The sequence below is a fragment of the Pongo abelii genome, chromosome 11 (assembly GCF_028885655.2).
Source record: "Pongo abelii isolate AG06213 chromosome 11, NHGRI_mPonAbe1-v2.0_pri, whole genome shotgun sequence".
Lineage (NCBI taxonomy): Eukaryota > Metazoa > Chordata > Mammalia > Primates > Hominidae > Pongo > Pongo abelii.
The window spans coordinates 141,166,772-141,191,306 of NC_071996.2; the positions used below are offsets into that span (position 1 = coordinate 141,166,772).

A 24,535-nucleotide genomic window follows, 5' to 3' on the forward strand; every position below is an offset into this window, starting at 1 on the left:
CACATCCACACCATGCCGCCGTGAAGCCGGCGCCCAGGAGGCTGGCCAAGGTCACAGGAGCAGCGGTGGCGGGCGGATCCAAGCACATCTCGGCCTGACCCCAGAGCCTAGCTCTCACCCCGGCGAGGGACTTCCACCCCGACTCACCGCCGAATGGGGAGCGCCAGGCTGGACCAAATCCTGTGCCCACTCCTCCGTGCAAACCCCTCAAGGCAACCCAGGCCCCTGAAAGCCTTCCAGCCCCCCAGCTTTCCGGGCAGGTCCCCACTCAACCGGTGCCCACCGCCCTGCTGCGCGTCGCTCCGCGATTACCGGCCCGCCAAACAGTCCCCGCAGAGTCCACCCTCCGGGGCTCCCGGTCCCTCAGGTCCCGCGTGCCCGGCCCTGGGCATCCCCAGCGTCCCCGTGGTATCCGACCCCCATCGTCCCTGACACCTGGCGTCTCCGCCCCCCGCCCCCGTCCCCCGCCCCGCCCCGCCCCGCCGTCCCCGGCCCCTGCAGTCCGTGGCCCGCGCTGCGGACCTCCGGCTCTGGCTTCCCCCGGGTCCTCGCGGCCCCCGTCCCCCCGCGTCCCCGCGTCCCCGGCCCAGCGCCCGCTGACGCCATGACGCCGCGGCGGAGGGAGGGGCCGGGGCAGGGGCCGGGCCGGGGCGGCGCGAGCGGCTGGAGCAACGGGCCCCGCGGCAGCTGCGGGCGACGCGGTCGATGGACATGGGCACCCAGGGATCGGGGCGCAAGCGGCTCCCCAACCGGGAGCGGCTCACGGCGGAGGACGACGCGCTCAACCAGATCGCGCGGGAGGTGAGCGAGCCGGGCGGGCAGCCTGGGGGCGCGGGGCGGGCGCGGGGCCGGACGGCTGTCAGGGTCTCTCCGGCGTCCGTCTGTCCAGCTGCGCGTCTGTGCCACTGCGCGTCCGGCTCCAGGCGGGTGGGCCGGGCAGGCGCGCGCCAGGGCGCTGATCCCCAGGCGCTGCGCCCCGGCCCGGATCTCGGCGGCCTGCGGACCCGGCACCCGTCCTCCAGCCCCGGGCCCAGCCCGCGACGCTGCGCGCCCTCCCCCACCCCGGCCACCGTCGGCCGCTGCGCCCTCGGGAGAGGAGCCGGGCGCCGCCAGCGCGCGAGGTGGCCCGGGCTGGCCGGGCGGGGGCGAGCGCCCCGCTTTGTTGTGCGGCATGGGAGGAGGCGGGGGCTTAGGCCCGACCTGGAGGCAGTGGACGGTCGCGGAGGCCACATGGCCCTGCTGAAATGGCCGAGTTGCTCAGGTGACCGTTTGTCATCCATCCATCGATGTCGCTCAAGGTGCAGCTCAGAGATGAACTTGGGGATCACTGTGAATTTTCTTTCAGGACTGAGCCTGGAAACGGGTCCAGGCACACTGAAAGGTCTTCATTAAAGTTTCCTGGGCAGAGTTTATTGTAACTAAGATCATGTCTGGTGATGAACTTTACCTGTGACAAATTGAAGGCGCACTAGAGTGGGTATTTGTACAAATGCCTTTTTTTTTCCTTCCGCAAGGATTCTACCTTAAGGCTAAAGAATGTACATGACATCCAGAAAGCCGTACAGGGACAGAGAGCAGCAGCTTGGGAAAAGGGGAGCCAATAGGTTGCGGCCCCAGGGGCACAAAGGAAGCTTAATTTTTGACAGTGTTCCCTTTGTACCATTTGAACTGTGTGCCAGGTGGGTGTATGAATGCAAAGAAAGTCTCTGCCTTGTAACCCGCCTCACAGGTTCTTTTCCGTGTTGGGTATGATGGCGAGCTTTTACACATGTGATTCTTCCCACAGGAAACACCTCCAAGCCATTTGGACTGTGGTGTCTAGCTGCATCCGTCAGATATTATGGGGGATCTACCCTGTAACCAATCCTTAGGTGTTTGTAGCTGTAAATACCTGATTTTGCTCTTACGGACATGTGGCAGTCACTCAGTATTTGTTGACTACTGAGTGAAGAAAGACTTCTGTTTTTCTCTGTATGATACAGAAAAGGGCTTTCCAGGCAAACCCTTATTCATTCCTGGAAGCCCACTGTGACCTCCAGGAGACCTTCCAGACTCTCAGCCCTCTCACATCGCACCAGGCCTAAGTCTCCCTGGCTCCACGGCCCTCCATGGCATGCCCACACCTGGCATGACAGTCAGGATACCTTATCATTATTTGTTCACCTGTAGAAGGTGACACCCAGACAGGAAATATCTTACTTTTGTATCCCAAGAGCTCAGCACAGAGCCAGGCACCTACTAGGTGTTTGTCTATGTCTGTTACATTAATTAATAAACAAAAGAAGTACAAGGCATTTAAAGGACCTTTGGCTAAATATAGACATTTGCTAAATATAGTAGCTTGAGTATAACTCCCTCCTGTGAAGACAGTCACTTATGTATGCATTTGACCACAGCGCCTAACAAGTGTTCCCTGCAAGGGCCAGAGGTGGGCAGTGAATCGCAAGCCTTGTCTTGATGTCAGTGGTTATGGGACAGAAGAATGAGAAGAATGAAAGTTTCCAGAGTTTGCCTTTTATCCACTGGTGTTTCTTTTTTTTTTTTTTTTTTTAACACGGTCTCACTCTGTCGCCCAGGCTGGAGTACAGTGGTATGATCTTGGCTCACTGCAACCTCCACCTCCCAGGCTCAAGAGATCCTCCTGCCTCAGCCTCACCAGTAGCTGGGATTACAGGCAAGCACCACCACACCCGGCTAATTTTTGTATTTTTAGTACAGACGGGGTTTCACCATGTTGGCCAGGCTGGTCTCAAACTCCTGGCCTCAAGTGATCTTCCCGCCTTGGCCTCTCAAAGTGCTGGGATTACAGGCGTGAGCCACTGCGCCCAGCCTATCTGCTGGTTTTTATAAAATAGATTGAAAACAAAGGCAAGGGAACACTCCTTGGGTTGAGAGCCCTGAGGTCCTGCCTCCCACCCAGGGAGATGCTGTTGGAGTTACAGAGATAGACTTGTGAGTCAGAGCTGGGCTTTGAAAAGACATAGTTCTTAGCTAGCTGTGCCATCCTAGGAAGGTGAGTTACTCAATCTCCTCTGGGCCTCTGTTTTCTCATCTCTAAAATGGAGAAGAAGAAATCTCCCCTGGCTGTCAGGATTAAAGAAAGTGGGTAGCAATGTAAAGTATGTAACTAGGCGGTGGGTAAATATGAGAGCTCCTTACACACCCCTCCCCGTAAAACCCAGCTGTAGATGCAGCTGTTACTAGTGCTGAGTAGCACAGATTGATAGGGTTGGAGGGAGCAGGTGTGACATCTTATGTTTTAGTACAAATTAAATTCTATTTCTCAACTCTGAAAATGAAAATCACTATTCAAATGGCAAATATCTATTCCTTGAATTCATCGGGGTTCTTATAGAAATCAACAAAATTGTGTTAGGTTCAGTACTTTCTTATTCACTCATTGACTCAACAGATACAAGCCATGGTATCCAAATTCCTGTCCTGGGGAGACTGGAGAGTCAGGGAGGAACCCGACAAGGACCTGCCTGCCCTCCAGGAGTTGGGTCAGAGAGGGGTTGACGCCTGTAGATCAATAATACTAACAGAAGACAGGAAGGGATCTGATATAAAAAGGGCGTAGACAGTGTTCTGAAGGTTTGGACATGAGAGAGAATCACAGCAGCCAGTGGTCTCAGAAGTGGCTTCCTGGAGGAAGTGGCATTTTGAGTTCTTGAAGGCTGTACCTACCTGTCAAGATGCTTTGGCTGCTGGGACAGAAACCCTGACTGGACTGGCATTGACAAGGGGAAGTATATTGGCTGGAGCACAGCAAGCCCGGAGGCAGGGCAGGATTCCCCGCCAGCCTCACCAGTGGCTCGGGCCTCTTTTTCCCACAGCACCTGCGCAGCTGGTTGGGCTGGGCCATCCTCTGTGGGTGGCCTCATCCTCAGGCTGACTTGCTTCGTAGAGGCCAGCTGGCCTTGGCTTTCCCGGGCTGCCCTGTGGAGCCCACACACCGTCTCTTCTGGTGGCTCTCTCCAGAGAGCTAGCAGTATCTCCATGGTAAACCTCCATGAGTCTGCCTGGCCACTCCTGCACCAAGCTCTGTGACAAGGGGCTCAGTGCCTATGGCAAAGGGGGGTAGGTCTACCCTGTGACCTGTCAGGCTCGTCCCGGGGCTGGGGAGAGCCGGCCTCCCTGAAACACTTGGGAAGGTGTGGGGGCCTGAATGGAAACTGGGGAGGCTTCAAGGAAGTGGGAGGGAGTGGGCTAGCCCTTGGGTCTGGCACCCAAGAACATGCCTTCTAGAGAGTAAGTGGAAAATTCTGGGCCAAGGTCATTGGGAAGCCTGAGTCACCTGGCAGGGACGTGGGTTCCAGTTCCGCTGGAGCGAGGGGAAGAGCAAGGGGAAGTGCTGCGCAGGGCTTTGCACTCTTCTGGGTAGAAGCAGGACTCATGGTGGGGGCAGGCTTTGGAGGGTGCATTTCTGCTTCTGCAGCTGGTGTCCTGCTTCCATGTTATGGTTTAAACTCTAGGCAAGCGTATAATAAAGGGAGTTATTTGCAAACGCTATATTATCGCAAGTCGATTATTTCTCACTCTCTTGTTGCAGTGGAATTCAGGCGGGATGTTATCAGGAAAAAGGTTTAGTACACACTTGGAGAAGCTCATTAGCGCCAAAGGCATGAGCTGTGCCTCCCACTTCTGGGGAGGGGTGTTTCCAACGCAGATAGATTTTCCTCTCCTACCGCATTTCACATTCTGCTGGTGCATTTTGGTAGCATCCCAAACTTCTCATTCAGCACTCTGCAGCTGAGTGAAGCGATACTGGTCTCACCATGCAATTCAAAGTATTGCTCTCAAATGAAGAATGTTTTTCCCAACAGGAAAGTCATTTGCACAGGCTGCATTAGGAACTCACCGTGGGGCCTTGCGACAGTGCAGTGAGCTTATTATCCCCTCGCGGTGCCATAGGTACCCCTTCCTCATCCAGCAGGACGGGGCCCCTCTCCCCCATAACTGTTTCTGCAGCCTCTTCTCCAAGCTGGCCCCTCTGTGGCCTGCGGCCTCGGGCCCTGATCCATGGCAGGGGCACTGCTGCCCCACCCGGCTGCTTCACCGGCCCCAGGTTGACTCGTGGGCCTGCGGGTGCTGGCTGTTCAGGCCTCACAGCCACCGCCTTTCACTTGAGCCACGGCCATACAGGAGTCCAGTTGCGGAGAAGGGGTCGCACTGCCCCCAAGGAGTCCAGTTGTGGAGAAGGGGTTGCATTGCCCCCAAGGAGTCCAGTTGTGGAGAAGGGGTTGTATTGCCCCCAAGGAGTCCAGTTGCGGAGAAGGGGTCGCACTGCCCCCAAGGAGTCCAGTTGCGGAGAAGGGGTCGCACTGCCCCCAAGGAGTCCAGTTGCGGAGAAGGGGTCGCACTGCCCCCAAGGAGTCCAGTTGCGGAGAAGGGGTCGCACTGCCCCCAAGGAGTCCAGTTGCGGAGAAGGGGTCGCACTGCCCCCAAGGAGTCCAGTTGCGGAGAAGGGGTCGCACTGCCCCCAAGGAGTCCAGTTGCGGAGAAGGGGTCGCACTGCCCCCAAGGAGTCCAGTTGCGGAGAAGGGGTCGCACTGCCCCCAAGGAGTCCAGTTGCGGAGAAGGGGTCGCACTGCCCCCAAGGAGTCCAGTTGTGGAGAAGGGGTCGCATTGCCCCCAAGGAGTCCAGTTGCGGAGAAGGGGTCGCATTGCCCCCAAGGAGTCCAGTTGCGGAGAAGGGGTCGCATTGCCCCCAAGGAGTCCAGTTGCGGAGAAGGGGTCGCATTGCCCCCAAGGAGTCCAGTTGCGGAGAAGGGGTCGCATTGCCCCCAAGGAGTCCAGTTGCGGAGAAGGGGTCGCACTGCCCCCAAGGAGTCCAGTTGCGGAGAAGGGGTCGCACTGCCCCCAAGGAGTCCAGTTGCGGAGAAGGGGTCGCACTGCCCCCAAGGAGTCCAGTTGCGGAGAAGGGGTCGCACTGCCCCCAAGGAGTCCAGTTGTGGAGAAGGGGTCGCACTGCCCCCAAGGAGTCCAGTTGTGGAGAAGGGGTCGCACTGCCCCCAAGGAGTCCAGTTGCGGAGAAGGGGTCGCACTGCCCCCAAGGAGTCCAGTTGCGGAGAAGGGGTCGCACTGCCCCCAAGGAGTCCAGTTGCGGAGAAGGGGTCGCACTGCCCCCAAGGAGTCCAGTTGCGGAGAAGGGGTCGCACTGCCCCCAAGGAGTCCAGTTGTGGAGAAGGGGTCGCACTGCCCCCAAGGAGTCCAGTTGTGGAGAAGGGGTCGCACTGCCCCCAAGGAGTCCAGTTGTGGAGAAGGGGTCGCACTGCCCCCAAGGCAGCCTGCAGCCGTCAAGTAACCATTTTGTGAGGTCACAAAATGTCCCCAGCCTTGTTTCAAGGTGCAGTCAATTCTGTGGTACGTTCCCTGCTCCGGAGCTCTCTGCGGGCCAGGCTGAGGCCAGCTCCTGCCGAGACCACCTCCCTGCCCAGCCCTTCCCTGACCGGCCTGCCCCCCTCATGCCCCTGCTGGGACAGGGCTCACATCCAGTCCTGCCATGGGCTCTGCTTCTGGAACCCAACATAAAGCCGTGCCCCTCGTTTCGGGTAGTTCATAAATATCGGGTCTTTTCATCCTAAATCCCCCTTTCATTCATCTTTTCTCCCTGTCCTTCCCAAATAGTCCTCCTATATCAGCCTGTGTGGAGGGTGCCTGTCTCTCTTCTCCTCAAGGCTGTTGGAGAACCAAGCTGGGGATGGGGTGAACGTGCTCTTTTCCAGAACAGCCCAGAAATGGGGTTCAGTGTGGAAATTTCGCTCTACCTCTCTCCAGCACTAACCTGACCTGGCCCCTCTGTGGTGGAGAGTCCAGGACTGAGCCCGGCTGCCAAGACGCAAATCTGGGTCCCCAATGCAGTCCCTTGCCCTCTGGTGAGGTGACCCTGGGGCCAGCATTCACCTGCACACAACCAAGATGTCAGACTTGTCCCTAGGCCTATTTCACTTGATTTTTCATGACTTTTTCTCTATGAATTTGCTTTTCTGAGGCTGGCCAGCAGATTGCACACCAACTGGACGCTGCTGGACACTGGTTTGCCATTGGGGCCAGGCCCTGCCCCTTTGTTCCACAGGAGTTGGGAGAGGTGAGGGGCGTTCAGTGCCTGGCAGGACACAGGACTGCCCAGCATGAACAACATCCTGCCTCCAGTTGTAACCCAGCCGCAGTGAAGTCACTGAGGGCTGTTCTGCAGCTGATTCTTCTAAGCCAAACACCCATCTTGGCAGATCGTCTGCAAGGTTTTAGGAATGTGATGAGACCGGTGTTCCAGACGGATTTTTCCCGACAGTCTGAGTTGTTGGAGGGCGCGAACACTGTGCCTGTGACCTTGGGCTGTTTGTGCGATTCCCAAAAGATGCTTCTGGGTTTCTGAGTCCACAGAAAACTCAGCTGTGGACAGGCCTGCTGGTCCCCAACGGCCCTGGGCCGCCCCCCACAGCTATTTTTGTCAGAGGGCCAGCTGTCTCCCTTCTTCCTTTTCTGGGTGACTCTTGAGCCACTCGTTGGCCTGGTACTCAGGGTTGGGATGTGTGTGTCAAGAACATGAGAGGCGGTGTGGATGAGGGAAATCCAGGACCTGGCTTCTAGCCCTGGCCATCCCCTCTGAGCCCTGCCCATCCCCAGTGAGTGTGAGACGGGAAAGGAGAGAGGGGCGAACAGAGGTTGCTTCTAAGACCCAGGGTGTGCCAGGTACTCTGGAAGCTTTACTCCCATAGTTTGTTTAAATCCTGTGAAAAGAGTTCAGAGTCTCTCTGTTTGACAGAGAGAAAACAGACTCAGAGACAGCATGGGACATGGCTGAGGCCACCTATTAATTAGGGGCTGCCAATTCATGGCCCAGGCTGCCTCCTGGATCAGCCCCTCGGCTCCCTCCAAGACCCCATTCAGGCCATGTCCTGCAGGCAAGCCACCTTCTTCCTATCCCTGGCACATGTTGTCCCCCACTGACCTCTGAACCACCAGGGGTGACATTTCAGGACAGAGAGTCCCATATCTGTCTCTGCCTTACTGTGTCTCTCATCTTCTTTTTCAATCCTTTCATCTTTAAAAAATTGATTTTTATTTCATCAGAGTAATATATGTTTTTACCCATATTCTCAGGCCGTTCCCCACACAGCAGGCTGGGCAGTCCTTTTAAAATATGTCAGATCATGCCACTTCTCTGATAAAAACTTTCCAAGGGTGTCTCGTATCACTCCGTAAAAGCCAAGTCCTTAAACAAGCTACAAGACCCTCAATGATCTGGTAATGATCTCCTCGTTTATAAATAACATACATATGTATTACACATTAGTTTATCAATTGTAGATGCTGTCAGCTGGCTCCTGCATTGAAGGATGGGACTTGGTGTGCATGGGCCCAGTTCAGGCCAGCTCCCTACTTTCCTTCTCTGCATCACACTATAGTTCATTGTAGTGTGGGGCTAAATGAATATTCACTGGCAGGACAGACTGCTTAAGAATATGGGTGCTAGAATCAGATTTCCTGGGTTCAAATCCTGATTCTGTCCCTTATACCATGACTTAGGGCAAGTTGCTTATCAACTTTGTGCCTCAGTTCCCCCATAGGTAAGATGGGAAAGTTTTAGGAGTATACTTCACCCAGGGCAGTTATGAGGGTAAATGAGATCTTTCACAAAAAGACCTCTGAACAATGACTGTCACATAGTAAATGCTCAGTAAATGCTGGTGATGATGATGATGTTGCCAGCTATGTAAATAATGTCAATTGCAGAGCCAAGCAGTGTACTATAATCTTTCTTTCCTTATACAACTTTCTGCTTCTAGAGTTAATGATTTATTTTCTTTTTCATTGCTCATCTGCCTACATATCTAGCTTATCTATCTATATATCTACGTATCTCCACAAAGTTTTCAACAGAACCCATCAAAATGCTATGTTCTATATGATTAAACAAATCAGATAATCTATCAATTCCATTTTATTCTCCCATGGAAATCTACCCACTAGAGACCTTTGTCCTCTAGATCCAGTCTGGTCTGGATGTTCTCCTCAGGGTTTCCTGCACCTGCCATTCCCTCTGCCACCATTCTGAGAATTTCTTTTACCCCCTTTTTATTGTTGTTGTTAGATCCCTATTTTCTGGATTCCATATTCTCTTCCTTCTTGGATTGCTATCTTATTTTGCTGGAACACATCCTTCAGTAGCTTTCGGAGCAAGAATGCCTTTTCTAAGTATTCACATGTCTGAAAATGTCTTTATTCTACATTCATACTTGATTGATACTTTGGTTGTGTATAGAGTTCTAGGTTAAAAATAATTTTCCAAAGAATGATGAACTCTGTGTCTTCTTTGACATAATTTCCAGTAAGTATTGTTAATTGGAAAAAGTAATATACAGAAAATAAAGATAGTATGCTGTTCCTTGTGTGAGAAAGGCTGCAATTTTCCTGCATTTGCATAAAAATCACTGGCAGAACACAATGAAAGGAGTGTGGGGATGGAGGTGGAAGCAGGTTGTCAAGTGCCACTCTTCATGCTCTTGATATTTGAACCATGTGACTGTATTACCTAGTCAATAAAATAAACTAATACATATCAAAAAAGTAAAATTAGGAGCCAGGCATATGGCTCACACCTGTAATTCCAGCAACTCAGGAGGCTAAGGTGAAAGAATAGCTTGGGACCAAGAGTTCAAGTCCAGCTTGGGCAACAAAGTAGGACCCTTCCTTTAAAAATATTTTTTTTTAATTTAGCTGGGCATGGTGGTGCATGCCTGTAGTGTCAGCTATTTGGGAATCTGAGGCAGGAGCATTGCTTAAGCCCAGGAGTTCAAGACCAGCCTGGGCAACATAGTGAGACCCCCATCTCCACAAAAAAAGAAAGAAAAAGTGACTGGGTGCGGTGGCTCATACCTGTAATTCCAACTATTTGGGAGGGCAGTGAGTGGATCACTTGAGCTCAGGAGTTTGAGACCAGTCTGGGCAACATGGTGAAATCCCTTCTGTACTAAAAATACAAAAATTAGCCAAGCATGATGGCTTGTGCCTATGGTCCCAGCTAGTTGGGAGGCTGAGGTGGGAGGATCACTTGAGCCCAGGGGACAGAGGTTGCAGTGAGCTGAGATCACACCCCTGCATTCCAGCCTGGGTTGACAGAGCAAGACTCTATCTCAAAAAAAAAAAAAAAAAAAAAAAAAAAATTTAAAGAAAAAGTTTGGAAACTTTTAGGATCTTCTCTTTATTCTCAGAATTCTGGATTTTTCCCCCACTTATTGAGCATTCAATGGGTTCATTCAATCTGGAAACTTGTATCCTAAAATTCTGGGAAATTTTCTTGAATTTTTTCCTAGCCCCATCATTTTTTTCTGTTCTGTCTTACAGTGACTTCTGTAAGACAGAACAGAAAAAGAAGTTATTTTTCATTTTCCTTTCTTTTCTTTTTTTTTTTTTTTTTTGTCTTTTGGTAATACCTCATGGAAGATTCTTCAACTTTACCTTCCACTCCTTCTACTAAGTTTACCTGTTTTATATTGAATTGCTAAGTTTTTTATTGTTCTCTAACTCTTCTTTATAGCATCCTTTCTTGACTCACTAATGCAGTACTTTTTCTTACTACTCTAAGGATATTAAGCAAATTCACTTAATTTGGGGGTTTTCCTGAAAATTTTTTTGTTCCCTGCATCCTGGTCTGTTTCTTCCTGTTTCTTTTTCTCCTTTGTGTGTTTTGGCCTCTGTCATCTTGGAGCCTTTCCCAGATGTGTGGTGATCCTCAGCTGCCCTTTCATATTTTAGAGGGAGGCACTAAACATGGTGACTACAATTTGAGCAAAGGCCAGAAAGGAAGATGTCACAAAGTGTGAACAGGAAGCCACACAGGGCGGCTGAAGTGTTGGTACCAGACAGTGGTTCCTCAGGCAGGGGCACGCAGCTCTGATTTGAACCCAGTCTCTTGCCTTTGAGGCCAGTGCCCTTGACCACCATGTCAGTGTTGGGAGGAAACATTGCTTAATGTTAACCAGTCAGACTTCTCTAATTTGGTGCCTACAGATGGAGTTTTGTTTTTGATTAAGGGACTAGTAAGGCTGGAAAAGAAAGTTGAAAATTAATCTGAGACATACACCAGGGAAGAACAGCTAACCTCTAGTGTCTACACAGCTCAAACAAAGGAACCCATCATTATGGTATTCTTTTACTGAGAGCGAAATAAAATGTCAAATTAGCTGAGCAAATAAAGATAGTAAAACAAAAAAAAATGAGATTTTCATAACTTCAGGCATCAAGAATTGGGCTGCATATGGTGGCTCATGCCTGTAATCCCAGCACTTTGGGAGGCCGAGGCAGGTGGATCACCTGAGGTCAGAAGTTCGAGACCAGCCTAACCAATATGGTGAAACCCCATCTCTACTAAAAATACAAAAATTAGCCAGGTGTGGTGGCTTGCACCTGTAGTCTCAGCTACTCGGGAGGCTGAAGCAGGAGAATTGCTTGAACCCAGGAGGCAGAGGTTGCAGTGAGCCAAGATCGTACCACTGCACTCCATCCTGGGCAACAGAGTGAGACTCCATCTCAAAAAGAGAAAAAGAGAAAGAAAAAAAGCAAAGGAATAATTCATTTATTTGCTTGGAAAGTTCTCTAAGATCTGAGATATACTTTCCATAAAACAAATAAAATACCTGGAGAGTTTAGGTAGGCAGAATGTGATATGGCCTTGGCAGCAGGTAAACTCTTGGATCAGCAAGTCTCTGAGAGCCAGATCTGTTCAGAGCCTCCACTGGCATATTATATTACAAACTCTCCATCCACTCTTGGCTTGGGGAGTGAATGAAAAATCACATAGTGGTCATGATCATATTTAAACATAAAGAAATCAGGAGATCTAAAGTTGTTCATGTATTTTTAACCTCCATCATGTAGGTTTATCAATTTTGCCCTCATTGTCCTTGATTTCTTTCATTTTTATTTTTTACTTTCTTCGATGACATTCCTTAGGCATCTGGGAAGATGTGGGGTTTTCCAGGTTGACACTCATGGAGGTGGGGCTTCCATGCTGACCAAACAGCTAGCATGGCTCTACCCTGTATTCCCTAAGACAGCAGCCCCCAACCTTTTTGGCACCAGGGACCAGTTTTGTGGAAGACAACTTTTCCACAGACCAGGGTGTGGAGATGGTTTTGAGATGATTCAAGCACATTACATTTATTGTGCACTTTGTTTCTATTATTACACTGTAATATACAACGAAATAATTATACAATTCACCATAATGTAGAATCAGTGGGAGCCCAGAGCTTATTTTCCTGCAACTACACAGTCCCATCTGGGGGTGACGGGAGACAGTGACAGATCATCAGGCATTAGATTCTCATAAGGAGCGCACAACCTAGATCCCTTACATGCACAGTTCACAATATGTTTTGTGCTCTTAAGAGAATCTAATGCTGCCGCTCATCTGACAAGAGGTGGAGCTCAGATGGGAATGCAAGTGATAGGGAGTGGCTGTAAATACAGATCAAGCTTCGCTCACTCATCCGCCTGCCGCTCACCTCCTGCTATGCGTCCCAGTTCCTACCAGGCCACGGACTGGTACCAGTCTGTGCCCCAGGGGTAGGGGACCTCTGCCCTAAGATATTGCTTTAAGTTACCCCCAGCATATTTTTAAATCACCCAAATCTGTGCTGTCTATAGGACTCTGTGCTGTGTATCTGTGCAGTGCACTGTGGTAGCCACTAGCCCTATGTAATTACTGAGCACTTGAAATGCAGTTAGTGCAGTTGAGGATCTGCAAGTCAAATTAACTTCACTGCAGTGCATTTAAATGTAAATAGCCACAGAAGTCATGGGGCTGCCGTGTTGGCCAGTGTAATTCCCTTGTGGAAATACATTGCAATAGAGGTATGTTCTGCAATGTGGGATATTTATTGACTACTTACACATGGGGCTGCGTACCACTCACGACCAGTGCAGGTGAACTGGACTGATCGATGGACTGACCTATTGCAGGTTGGAACCTTTGTGGGGCTGTGGTCTCAGGGACCTGTGGGTCAGCCTTTTTGAGTTGTGTGACCGTAGGCAAGTGAGTGCAGCCCAGTCTTCCTTTTTTGTCTGAGAAAGAGGAATGCTGTCGTGTGGGGCAGTCATGGTGATGAGCTAGAGCCCACAGGCTGCAGGGCGTGCTGCCTGGCACCTGGTAGGTGGCAACTAAATGGTGGCGGTCGTTTGCTACCTTCAGGTGGCTGTGGTTAGCTCTCGAAGGAGGCAGTCGTGCTTCTTGACTGGCTGGGATGTGCCCCAGGGCTGAGATGGGGGTTGGGTGGAGCATGTGAGAAAAATATAGGAAAGACGGTCTCCCATGCCTAAGAGGGACACAGACGGCCCTTGGGACTGATTAAATGAACTCAGAAGAAAAGCGCGAATGGCTGTCGCTGTAAATATATGTGTCTTTAGTGTCAGCATCCCTGGGGACTTCTTATAAGTTTGAAGCATGTTACCATTCTTGGCATTGAGACAGTCAGTGTCACTTCTACTTCTTGGTCTTGAATTCAAGAATCAACAGTAAGATGCCATCAGATTTTTCAAGCCGCTTCACCATCAAACAACCTAGCCTTGGTGCCCAGGTCTTTGGTTGGCTTCCCAGAAATAATGGGCCACTTCACCCCAGCCTTGTTCTGCACTGTTTATCTTTGGGCTTATCTGACCTCTTAGAAGCTACTAAATTACCCGCCTATTTTTAACCAATGCCTAGAGCCAGCTCCAGAGGAATTGCCACATGAGTTGAGATGAGGTGATGGCCACATGGTCTTCCAACTCTTCATTTCAGCATCTGAAGTTTTTTCTTTCTTTTGTCTTGTGTTAAGGTTTCTCAATCTGGGCACTACTGACATTTAGGGCTGGGTAATTCTCTGTCCTGGGGGGCGCTGTCCTATGCATTATAGGATTTTGAACAGCATTCCTGGCTTCTGCCCAGTAGGCGCCAGTAGCTCCTCGCTATTCCCAGCTGTGACCACCAAACATGCTTCCAGACATTGTCAAATGGCCCATGGGGAACAGGATACCCAACTGAGGATCTGTGTGTCAGGTTTCCCCTGCCACACTGCTGCATTTGTACCTTGAGCTCTGAATCACTCCCCTCAGCTAGAGAACTCTGAGTCTAACAGTGACTACGACTGTTTGCCCTCCTGCAAGGAGGGTAAAAAGCCCTAGCTGACCAGATTACATTCTTGGCGTTTCCTCCATTTAAACCTCCTGGAAATTAGTACAGAGGGGGCCACATACCCTGGAAGCTGAGATGGGGCCATTTTAGAAGTCAGCTGCAGACTCAGGGAATGGAGACATGAGCTGCCAATGTGATTACACTTTGCTGGCTTTGGAAGTGTGCTTGAGCTGACAGCGGGGCTGGGGACCATCTATAACAAGATACCACAGACTGGGGGCTTTAGCATGGAAGCTGATCTCTCCCTGTTCTGGAGGCAGGAAGTCCAAGATCTAGGTGCCAGCACATTCAGCGCACACCTCTTGTCTGCATCTTCAGATTACTCAAAATCCAGGTGTGGCTGCAGGAGAAGGGACAGGGAAGACACCCAACTTTAGTCTCACCTGTGGGGGTGGGGCTGGAGACCCAGTCATCCTTCACCCCCCAGGACCACCCCCCAGATGAGAAGGTGGACTGGATGTTGGACAACAGAAAGATCAGTGACTGCCACATTTCCACAGGATTAAAACTGTCCCCATATCTCCTGTAAAAGCACATTGCTGAACTTCTGAAAATAGATGACCAGATCATTGTCTTGTTTGGAATCCCTGCTGCATCAGCCCTGGGTCTCCGCAGCTCTCTGCGTGATACTCTCCTCACCACCTCTCAACTGATCTCCAGAAAGTACTGTGTGGCCCCCGCCCCTCCACTCCTGTTCCCAGCGAGAGAATCCCAAGAACCTGCAGTCTCTATCCAAAGACTCCCCCTTCCAACCCCTGGGCTCTCTTTTCCCTTGGCCAAAAGGCGTGCATCTCAGCCTGCTGGGATGGGACGGGAAGGGACCATTAAGCATCTCAGCCTGCTGGGATGGGACAGGAAGGGACCATTAACCATGTGAATGTTCCAGCATATTCACCTCTGTGGTTTCTACCTCTTGCTTCTGTTTTTATGTACAATTTGCAAAGGAAAACACACACATACACTGTCCGTCTCACTAATTGAAAATTCAGCTTTAATATTCTGTTTGGTTTCATCAATAATATTCTTTTAAAAAATGGTGTTCCTCCCAGCACTTTGGGAGGCTGAGGCCGGAGGATCGCTTGAACCTAGGAGTTTGGGAACAGCCTGGGCAACATAACAAGAGCTCGTCTTTATTTAAAAAAAAAAAAAAAAAAAAAAAAAAAAAAGGCCAGCCGCAGTGGCTCACACCTGTAATCCCGCAATTTGGGAGGCCGAGGCAACCGGATCACCTGAGGTCAGGAGTTCAAGACTAGCCTGGCCAACATGGTGAAACCTCATCTTTACTAAAAATACAAAAATTAGCCAGGCATGTTGGCGGGTGCCTCAGGAGGCTGAGGCAGGAGAATGGCTTGAACCCAGGAGGTGGAGGTTGCAGTGAGCTGAGATTGTGCCATTGCACTCCAGCCTGGGCAACAAAGTGAGACTCTGTCTCAAAAAAAAAAAAAAAAAAATTGTGTTCCTTTTGGTTTAAGGCTTAGTCAATCTTTTCTCCTTGGATTTCTGTTTTTGTGATTGGTGTTAAAATTTCAATCTATTTTTCTTTCCTAAATATCTTTTCCAATTTTTCCCTATATAGAACACGATAGTTAATAAATTATACTGAATATATGTGTGGTGGGAGGACTGCCTTGCAGATCGACAGGTTGCACTCTGTATTACCAATAGCTTGTTTTTTTAAATATGGTTTTTTAAAATATGTTAAAGTATACCAGGTTAAAATAACATATAACATGCACAATATATTGTACAGTTTTGTGTCTTGCTTTTAAATTTTTTGAGTTATTTCAGATAAGGATATTCCTGACCCCTGGGAGGACTTCCTGGGCGTTGTCTTAGATGGCTGTGTGCTTCCTTTCTCGGGCCCTTGCAGAGTTCGGGTTTCTCTTGGTGTGAAGTTTTCCTCCTAACTCCCATGACTGGAGACACTTCGCACACCCATGAGAGAATCTTTGGGGTACCCAGGGAGAGTGCGGTGTAGAGGGTCAGCATTGGGTGCTGTGGCCAGGCGACCTCCTCAGACAAGCAACAAGCATCTCTGAGTCTCAGTGTTTCCACCTGGCAAGGGGAGGCAATACTGGGTGGCTGTGAGGAGTCTATGAGGCAATGCAGACACGAGGCTTAGGATGGGGCTTCAGGGAATCATGCTGGCCAAGGACTATGTGTGTGCATTTGCTGCTGTCTGCCACCTGTGCTCAAAGACTTTCCGACTCAGAGGTCGAGGCCTGGCTTCTGCCCCCAGCTTCACTCCAGGTTCTAGGCTCCATGCCAGGTTCCAGGCTCCAGGCCTCAGGTTCGCAGTCCCAGGTTCTAGGCTGAGGGTTTTGGTTCTGGGTTCCAGGCTCCAGGTTCCAGGCTAAGGGTTTCAGGTTCTGGGTTCCAGGTTCCAGGCTAAGGGTTTCAGGTTCCAGGTTCCAGGATAAGGGTTTCAGGTTCTGGGTTCCAGGCTAAGGGTTTCAGGTTCCAGGTTCCAGGATAAGGGTTTCAGGTTCTGGGTTCCAGGCTAAGGGTTTCAGGTTCCGGGTTCCAGGCTCCAGGTTCCAGGCTAAGGGTTTCAGGTTCCGGGTTCCAGGCTCCAGGTTCCAGGCTAAGGGTTTCAGGTTCTGGGTTCCAGGTTCTAGGCTAAGGGTTTCAGGTTCCAGGTTCCAGGATAAGGGTTTCAGGTTCTGGGTTCCAGGCTAAGGGTTTCAGGTTCCGGGTTCCAGGCTCCAGGTTCCAGGCTAAGGGTTTCAGATTCCGGGTTCCAGGCTCCAGGTTCCAGGCTAAGGGTTTCAGGTTCTGGGTTCCAGGTTCTAGGCTAAGGGTTTCAGGTTCCAGGTTCCAGGCTCCAGGTTCTAGGTTAAGGGTTCCCAGTTTCAGGTTTCAGGCTCTAGGATAAGGCCTCCCAGTTCTAGGTTCCAGACTCCAGGCTTCAGGTTCTAGGTTCCATGTTTCAGGTTCTAGGCTAAGGGTTTTGGTTCCAGGCTCCAGGCTTCCAGTTCCAGGTTCCAGGCTAAGGGTTTCAGGTTCCAGGTTTCAGGTTCCAGGTCCAAGGCTAAGGGTTTCAGTTTCCAGGCCCCAGGTTTTGGGCTAAGGGTTCCTACTTCCTGGTTCTAGGCTCCAGGTTTCAGGTTCTGAACTCTAGGTTTTCGATTCTAGGCTCTGGGTTGCAGGGTCTGGACTCATACACCACCAGCTCCAGGCTACCTGGAGAGGGGAGGAAGGGCTGCAGGGCCAAGTCCGCCCCCGTTTTACCACCTCCTCTATAAGGTGGGATAAATCCGCTTGCTAACCTCACAGAGTTCACATGAAGTCCCAATGAGAAAACATTTGAGATGATGCACATAAAGCCTAAAGGGCTTTGCAGCTGTGAGATGGTGGTGATATTATTGTCAGAAAAGTTTAAAATAAATTCGTCAACACTCAGATGTTTCAGGCTAGTTTGTAGCTGCTTCTGAACATGGAGCAGTGTGCTTATGGGCCAGAGGGCCGCCGTGTACTCGCTACGCCTCTTTTAGCAATGCTGTTGCTTTCTTCTCCAATTGGAGGAGATCTATACCACCCAGAATTTGCTAGAAATGCTGGGTCTTGAGCCCCACCTGTGCTACTGACTCAGAACCTCTGGGGGTGGAGCCAGCCATTTGGGCTTCTGACACCCCCCCGGACGATTCTGGTGCACCCTCGCCTTCAGAAGTTCTGCCTTCGGTAGACAGATGCCATTGGTGTATCTGGCTATACAGATGGGAGAATCCATTTACTCTGATGTTCCTGATTAGCAGAGGGTGGCTTTTTCCTGCTCAGATGGCTGAGGAGTGAATGACTTCGGTCATAACTGTTAGCATTGCTGTGACCTTCCCGCTGGGTGAAGCTGCTAGTTGAGGATCGGCTCCCTCTCTTAGGCCTCCCTTCCTTCTCCCAGGGGAGAGCCTGGCCAGGGCCCCCAGCCCTGTGGGTCTGCACTTGGCACACAGCAGACCCTGGATCACTAGCGTTTAGTGGCAGAAAAGTGAGTGAGTGAATGAATACAGGAACAGGTGAATGAATGAATGAATGAATGAATGAATGGACTTAGCTTGACTTCACATAACATTTGGAAATTCTGATTCTTTTCAAACTAGAACAAGATTTGAAAAGGCTTGTCAGAAATCACTTACATATAAGTGAAGGTTTAAGGAAGCAGGATTTAATTTGGCCAGGTATGGATTCTCAGAAATGTTCATTTTGATTCCCCTTCACTCTGGCCAGGGTGGTTTGCGACCTTACCTCTCCTTCATGTAATAAGATATAGAGGGGAAAATTAAAGCAAGAAACCAAATCCTTTTCCTGTTTACTCTTACAGTTGTTCCCTCTTTCCAGTTCCTTGTTTTTATGGTTTTTCCTCCCTCGTGTTTCTCCATTGGCTTTTGTTGCAATGTATGCACTTGGAAAAAATCTTCTGAATGGTCCTGGTGATGGGGCTTTGGCCTCATTGGGCGTTGTGTGCACGATCGGGTTGCATTGCACACTGCCGGCGCGATGAGCTTGCACTCCCTAAAAAGGCAATCATTGTGTCCAGGAAAACTCTGCTAGGTTAATGGCACATGCCCAGGGACTGAAGTCACTTGGACCAAGGTTTGTAGAACATGCTCCGTGTGGCTTTCCTGTTGGGGCAGGGGGATTGGGCCAGAGGAATTTAGGTGTATTAATACACCCTGCCAGGTGCAATAAATAGCCACCTTTGCCTGACCTTAACCTCACCTAAGCGCCATGCTTCTCAAGAGCCCTGGGCACCCCAGGAGTAACTGAAAACCTTTGGAGGAGAGTTACTCTGGTGTTCATGGGTTAGAGGCAGGTGGCAGGCTGGAGAATTCAGATGGAAATAAAAATGAGTCAGTGTTGGAGATGCATTTTCTGAAACCGGAAAGCTTAGTTAGAATGATAGAGAATACATAACCTGTTCTCAGCAACTTTTTTTTAACTGACAACAGGATTTTCCCAGTTTTCCCACTAATGTCTCTTTTCTGTTCTAGGATCCATCTGGGATCCACATTGCATTTTGTCATCAGTTCACCTTGGACTCCTCAAATCCGTGATGATTTCTCAGTATTTACTTGTCTTCCCGACCTGGTGCTTTTGAAGAGTAGCTGTTAGGTATCTTGTAGAATTTGGATTTGTCTAATTAGACTGAAGTCTTGGATTTGGGGGAAGAATCACACAGAGGTGGAGTGCCCTTTCCCTCACATCCTACAGGGACACACGGCACCAATGTGGCTTCTTACTGAGGATGCTGACCTCGATCACCAGACTGAGGTGGTGTCTGCATGTTTCTCCTCTATAAAGTTACTGCTTCTCCCTCTCCCTGCTCTGGAAGCAAGTCACTAAGTCCAGCCCACATCCAGGGAAGTGGACTTAGGCTGCCCATCCTGGCAGGAGGAGGATAAAGGAATTAGTGGTCCTAAGGTTAGAACCATCACCATCATTAGTAAATTTGGAGAGAGATACTCAGAGGCTATGCAGATATCCTGTGTCACCCTGCAGTATTCATCCATGGGTAGGTCATTCTTCTTTTAGTGTGAGTATCAAAAGCAGGTTATTCAGTGCAACCAGCGAACTTGAGAGCAGGGACTGGGAAGCCCTGGAGTTGTCGTGGCTCAGCCCTGTGCCCCTGGCTGTGTTCTTTCCCTCCTCACTGCCAAGGTGCTGCTGAGCCCTGGTCTCACAAACACATTTGAGTGTTCTGCTCACTGCTGGGGACATGGACTCTGCCACCTTCCTACCCCTCACCGTTCCCCTCTCCTCCGGCTTGCCACCGCCAAAGCCAGCAGCGACAAAGGAGGTGCCAGGGGCAGCTGCTCCTGCAGGAGCTCTCTCTGTACTCTGGACCCTGACATGGATGAAAACAAGATATGCTTGGGAGATAATTCTGTTAACTTTGTCTTCCTTTGGGAGGTGTGGTGGCTAAATACTTGAATGAAGGTTTTATGATGGGTGGAAAGAATAACGACTTTCTTCATCCCAACTCATTGTCACTCTTCGTGATGTACTCAGTTACTCCCCTTTAGAAATTATCTTAAACAAGGGTGAGCAATGGAATGTGAGAAAGATCAAAGAAATGCAGAGCAGACTATGAAAGATGAAACATCCGGATTGCAGAGAAGGGTGACCTTTCCCCAGAAAATATCAACACTAAATCTCTACAAAGCCCTGTCCACTGGGTTCTAGGGAGCACTGCAAACGGACTGGTCCCTAAGCTCTGGCCTGCTTCTCCACGCCTGTGAGACAGTTAACTTTTTTCTTTTCCTTACCTCTGTTCCTCGCCGTGGGGACTCTGGATAACAACAGACAACAACAGAGCCCGTGGTAGTGGCAGTGAAGGAGTTAATATGCACCATGTGTCTAAGCCCTTTTCATTTTACTTTTTTTAAAATTTTTAACGTATTTATTTAAAACATAAACATCAATATTCTGACTAGTTCACAGGAACAATTATTGTCATTAGGGAAGATGGAAATTTACTAGCTATTTTCCTCCTTTCGTTTTTTTTTTATAATATATGTATTATACTTTTTTCTTTAACTTTTATTTTAAGTTCAGGTGTACATATGCAGGCTGTGCAGGTTTGTTGCACAGGTAAATGTGTGCCATGGGGGTTTGCTGCACAGATCATCCTTTCACCTGGGTATTAAGCCCAGCATCCATTAGCTATTCTTCCTGATGCTCTCCCACCCCACCCCACCCTCTGACAAGCCCCACTGTGTGTGAGAACATGCGGTGTTTGGTTTTCCCATTCTGCGTTAGTTTGCTGAGGATAATGGAAGCCCTTTCCTTAACTCATTAAATGGGTAAATATTTGCCCCCACAAGCCCCCATTCGTATTTTGAAGCCCTAACCCCCAGTGTAGCTGTATTTGGAGACGGGGTCTCTAAGAAAGTAATTAAGGTTAAATGAGGCCATAAGGGTGGGGTCCTGATCCAATAGAATTATTGCCCTTGTAAGAAGAGACACCAGAGAGCTCACTCTGCCTCCACATGCACACACAGTGAGAAGGTAGCCATCTGCAAGCCAGGAACTTGCTGGCACTTTGATCTGGAATGTTCCAGTCTCCAAAGCTCTGAGAAGATACATTTCTGTTGTTTAAGCCACCCAGTTTGTGGTGTTTTGTTACAGCAGCCTTAGTAGACTGAGACAGGCAGATACTATTATTCCCATATGAAAATTGAAGAGACTGTATCATAGAAAGGGGTCGCTTGCCGTATTGTTCTGTTGATTTTTCCTTCTAATAGTTTTGCTTTCTACATTTACTGTAATGTTCAGTTCATCAAGGCTCCTGACCATGATGGTTTGTTGTAAACTTCCCCACTTAACAGCATCCTCTGCTTCCCTTTTCCTCATTTGACATTTTTCACTTTGAATTCTCCTTTCTCCAATGTTAGCGTCTGAAACCCTTTGTGCTGGGCAGGATAGGCCAAGTCTGATGCTGTTACAAACATTCTGAAGACCCATAGGCCTACGGTGACCACGGCTTCTCTCTTGGGCACACTGGAGGCCATCGGCGGTGTGCAGGGCCTCTGCTCACTGTAGTCTCAGTCCCTGCCCAATGGGACGTGGCTCCCATGGCCTCTGCTGTCAGCACAGACTCATTCACTGGCTCTTAACACTTCTGCCCAGAAGTGGCACATCATTTCTGGGCACAGATGGTGGGAAGGTGCCAGGTGGGCTCCTCTAGCCAATGTGAGGGCCTTTGTGCAAAGGAGAAAAGGGGAAAAAGAGCCCACCCACTGGTGCAGGGCTAGGAGAGGAGAGGGTGTCCCTTCCCGCAGATGGGTGCCCCCCCCAACCCCACAGAGGGTTGAGGGAGCAGGAGCAGGGTCCTGCCCTGTTGCCCAGTGGCCGGGCACTCACTGCACGCAGGGTGGAGGGAGCAGGAGCAGGGTCTTGCCCTGTCGCCCCGTGGCCGGGCACTTACTGCATGCAGGGTGGAGGGCATAGGGACGGGGTCCTGCCCTGTCACCCCATGGCTGGCCACTCACTGCAGGCAGGTGGAGGGAGCAGAGGCAGGGTCGTGCCCTGTCACCCTGTGGCCGGCCACTCACTGCACGCCGGGTTTTGCCGTCTTTATGTGTTCATGGCACTTCCATGATTGGTGGGGGCTGCTGCCAAGACAGCATTTCAAACCATTCTTGAAGCGGGAACCACATCTGCATGTGAATTTTTCCAGAATCTGGGGGAAGAACTTATTCGTTTCTTTGATATTCTGAATAAGCAGTACAGCTTCCAACAGTAGTGGCCTCCAAACCTGAAATAGAGGCAGCGTGTGAGTCCACGGGTCATTTTGCTTGGTTTTGCTTTGCTTTCTTTACTTGGATTCTGACACTCCACTCATGTGTTTCCACATTCAATTCCATTTGAATGACTTTAGTGCTTCTCAGCCAGCTATGGACCCAGGCAGCCCTGAGCCCTAGCCCTTCCCCTAGCAGCCAACTCAGCACCTGTGTTCTAAGGACACAGGAGTCTAGAAATAGCTGCGACTCAGAGCATGTTTTCCCGACAACTGCTGATTCTCTCCTAACACCCTAATGCTGCTCTTTCCCTATTTTAGGGATTGTTCTTTGTTGAAATTACGCGGCACACATCAAAAGTGTTTTACAAGTGTCCGGGGTGTTCACTGTAATCTGGTATAACAAGATGCCTCATGGCCAGGCGCCATTGGCTCCTGCTTGTAATCCCAGCGCTTTGGGAGGCCAAGGTGGGAGGATCTCTTGAGGCCAGGAGTTTGAGACCAGCCTGGTCAATGTAGTGAGACCCCCATCTCTACAAGAAAAAAAAAGATACCACAGTTCACGCAGTTCAGGTATTTGTTTTGTGAACTTGGGGGAGTCATATAAACTCAACTTTTCTTTGTCTCTCTTGCCTGTGATGAATAACAGAAATCATCTTCCCAGAAACTATCCCCACCCACCCCCAGCCCAGCCCAAGCAGCCCAGACCCAGGAAGGAGGTCAGAGCCTACGGGACTGTGTGGCAAGGATCCCCCTCAAAGCAGGCAGTGATGACAAGGCTCCCCAGGGGAAGGAAAAATGGTTGATTACCCCACCTCACTTTCTCAAGTTCCTGAAAGACTCCCATCTTTTCAGGATGTTTTCCTTCTGCTTCCTTTCTGGGGTGATATTGCAATGCATGTGTCAGTCCCATTGTTCTCGCTGCCTTGAAGGAGTTCTGGAAACAGGCATGGCTGGTGTGAGAGGAGGCGTCCTTGTCACCATCCTTCGTTGCCTCCCATCTGTGGTCAGCACGGAGGCTGCCCTGGGTCTTGGCTGGTCCCTGGAGCTGGAGGAGGTGCTGGGCCATGGTTTGGAAGCTCCCGTGGTCCCAGCCTCAGAGCCCCCTTTGCTGTGACCTGGCTGGGTCAAAGCCTGGCCCCAGAACAGCCCCTCCCTGCCCACTCCCAGCTGTGCCCAGCTACGAACACTGTAGGCCGGGTACGGTGGCTCACACCTGTAATCCCAGCACTTTGGGAGGCCAGGGCGGGCAGATCACTTGAGGTCAGGAGTTCAAGACCAATCTGGCCAACATAGTGAAACCCCATCTCTACTAAAAACACAAAAAATTAGCCAGGCATAGTGGTAGGTACCTGTAATCCCAGCTACTGGGGAGGCTGAGGTGGGAGAATTGCTTGAGCCCAGGAGGTGGAGGTTGCAGTGAGCCAAGATTGTGCCATTGCACTCCAGCCTGGGCAACAAAGCGAGATTCTGTCTTAAAACAAACAAACAAAAAAGAACACTGTGGTGTGAGAGCAATTGTGGGTCAGCCTGAGGGCACACCCACTATAACTTTCACAGGTGTTTTGTTTTTCTGAGAAGAAGGTGACTTTTCCCGGTTGCTGTCCATGCAGACTGTGAGGGATGTTCACATGTCGCATTTCTCACCGGAGTCCTCGTCCCATCGCCTCCTCTCTCCCTGCCGTGGTTCGGAAGCTCCACGGGGGCCAGTGTTGTTCAGGCCTCACCAGCCCATGGTTTTGCCACTCGGGCTGAGTTCATTTACCTGCTCATTCATGTATTCTCTTTTTCTCTGATTCAACAACAAAAATTTGATTACCCCTGGCATGTCTGAATATACTGCAGCCTTCGAAAGAGATGTAGTCCTCATCTCAAAGGTCATCCTTTCAAGTGTCCATCCATCCGCTGGGCAGATTTTTACTTAGCACATTCTCTGTGCTGGGGACTTCCCCGGGCACTGGGGACACTGTAGTGCACAAACCAAAGTCCCCACCTTCTGTGACCCTGAAGATAAACTGCTGAGCAGACAGCTCTGTAATATGCCAAGTGTTGGAAAGGGCTCCAGAGGAAATAGGGTGGAGAGAGGAACAAGAAGCGCAAGTGGGGAGGTTGCTGTTGTCTGT

General features: G+C 50.2%; 1 protein-coding gene across 22 annotated transcripts in view; it reads left to right on the forward strand.

The window, feature by feature from the left end:
* Nucleotides 1-628: 628 nt before the first annotated feature.
* The window catches only part of LRRFIP1 (LRR binding FLII interacting protein 1), a 158,683-nt gene continuing 134,776 nt past the window's right edge, over nt 629-24,535 (forward strand). For 5 of the 22 annotated variants that reach the window (XM_054550038.2, XM_054550043.2, XM_054550042.2 and 2 more), the window contains exon 1: nt 635-801. In XM_054550038.2, the coding sequence (XP_054406013.1) occupies nt 706-801 (96 nt within the window). In that variant the 5' untranslated portion in view covers nt 635-705. Of the gene's footprint in view, nt 802-24,535 lie in introns of all 22 variants that reach the window. The other 17 variants (XM_063713152.1, XM_054550049.2, XM_054550051.2 and 14 more) reach the window with 6 other exon arrangements.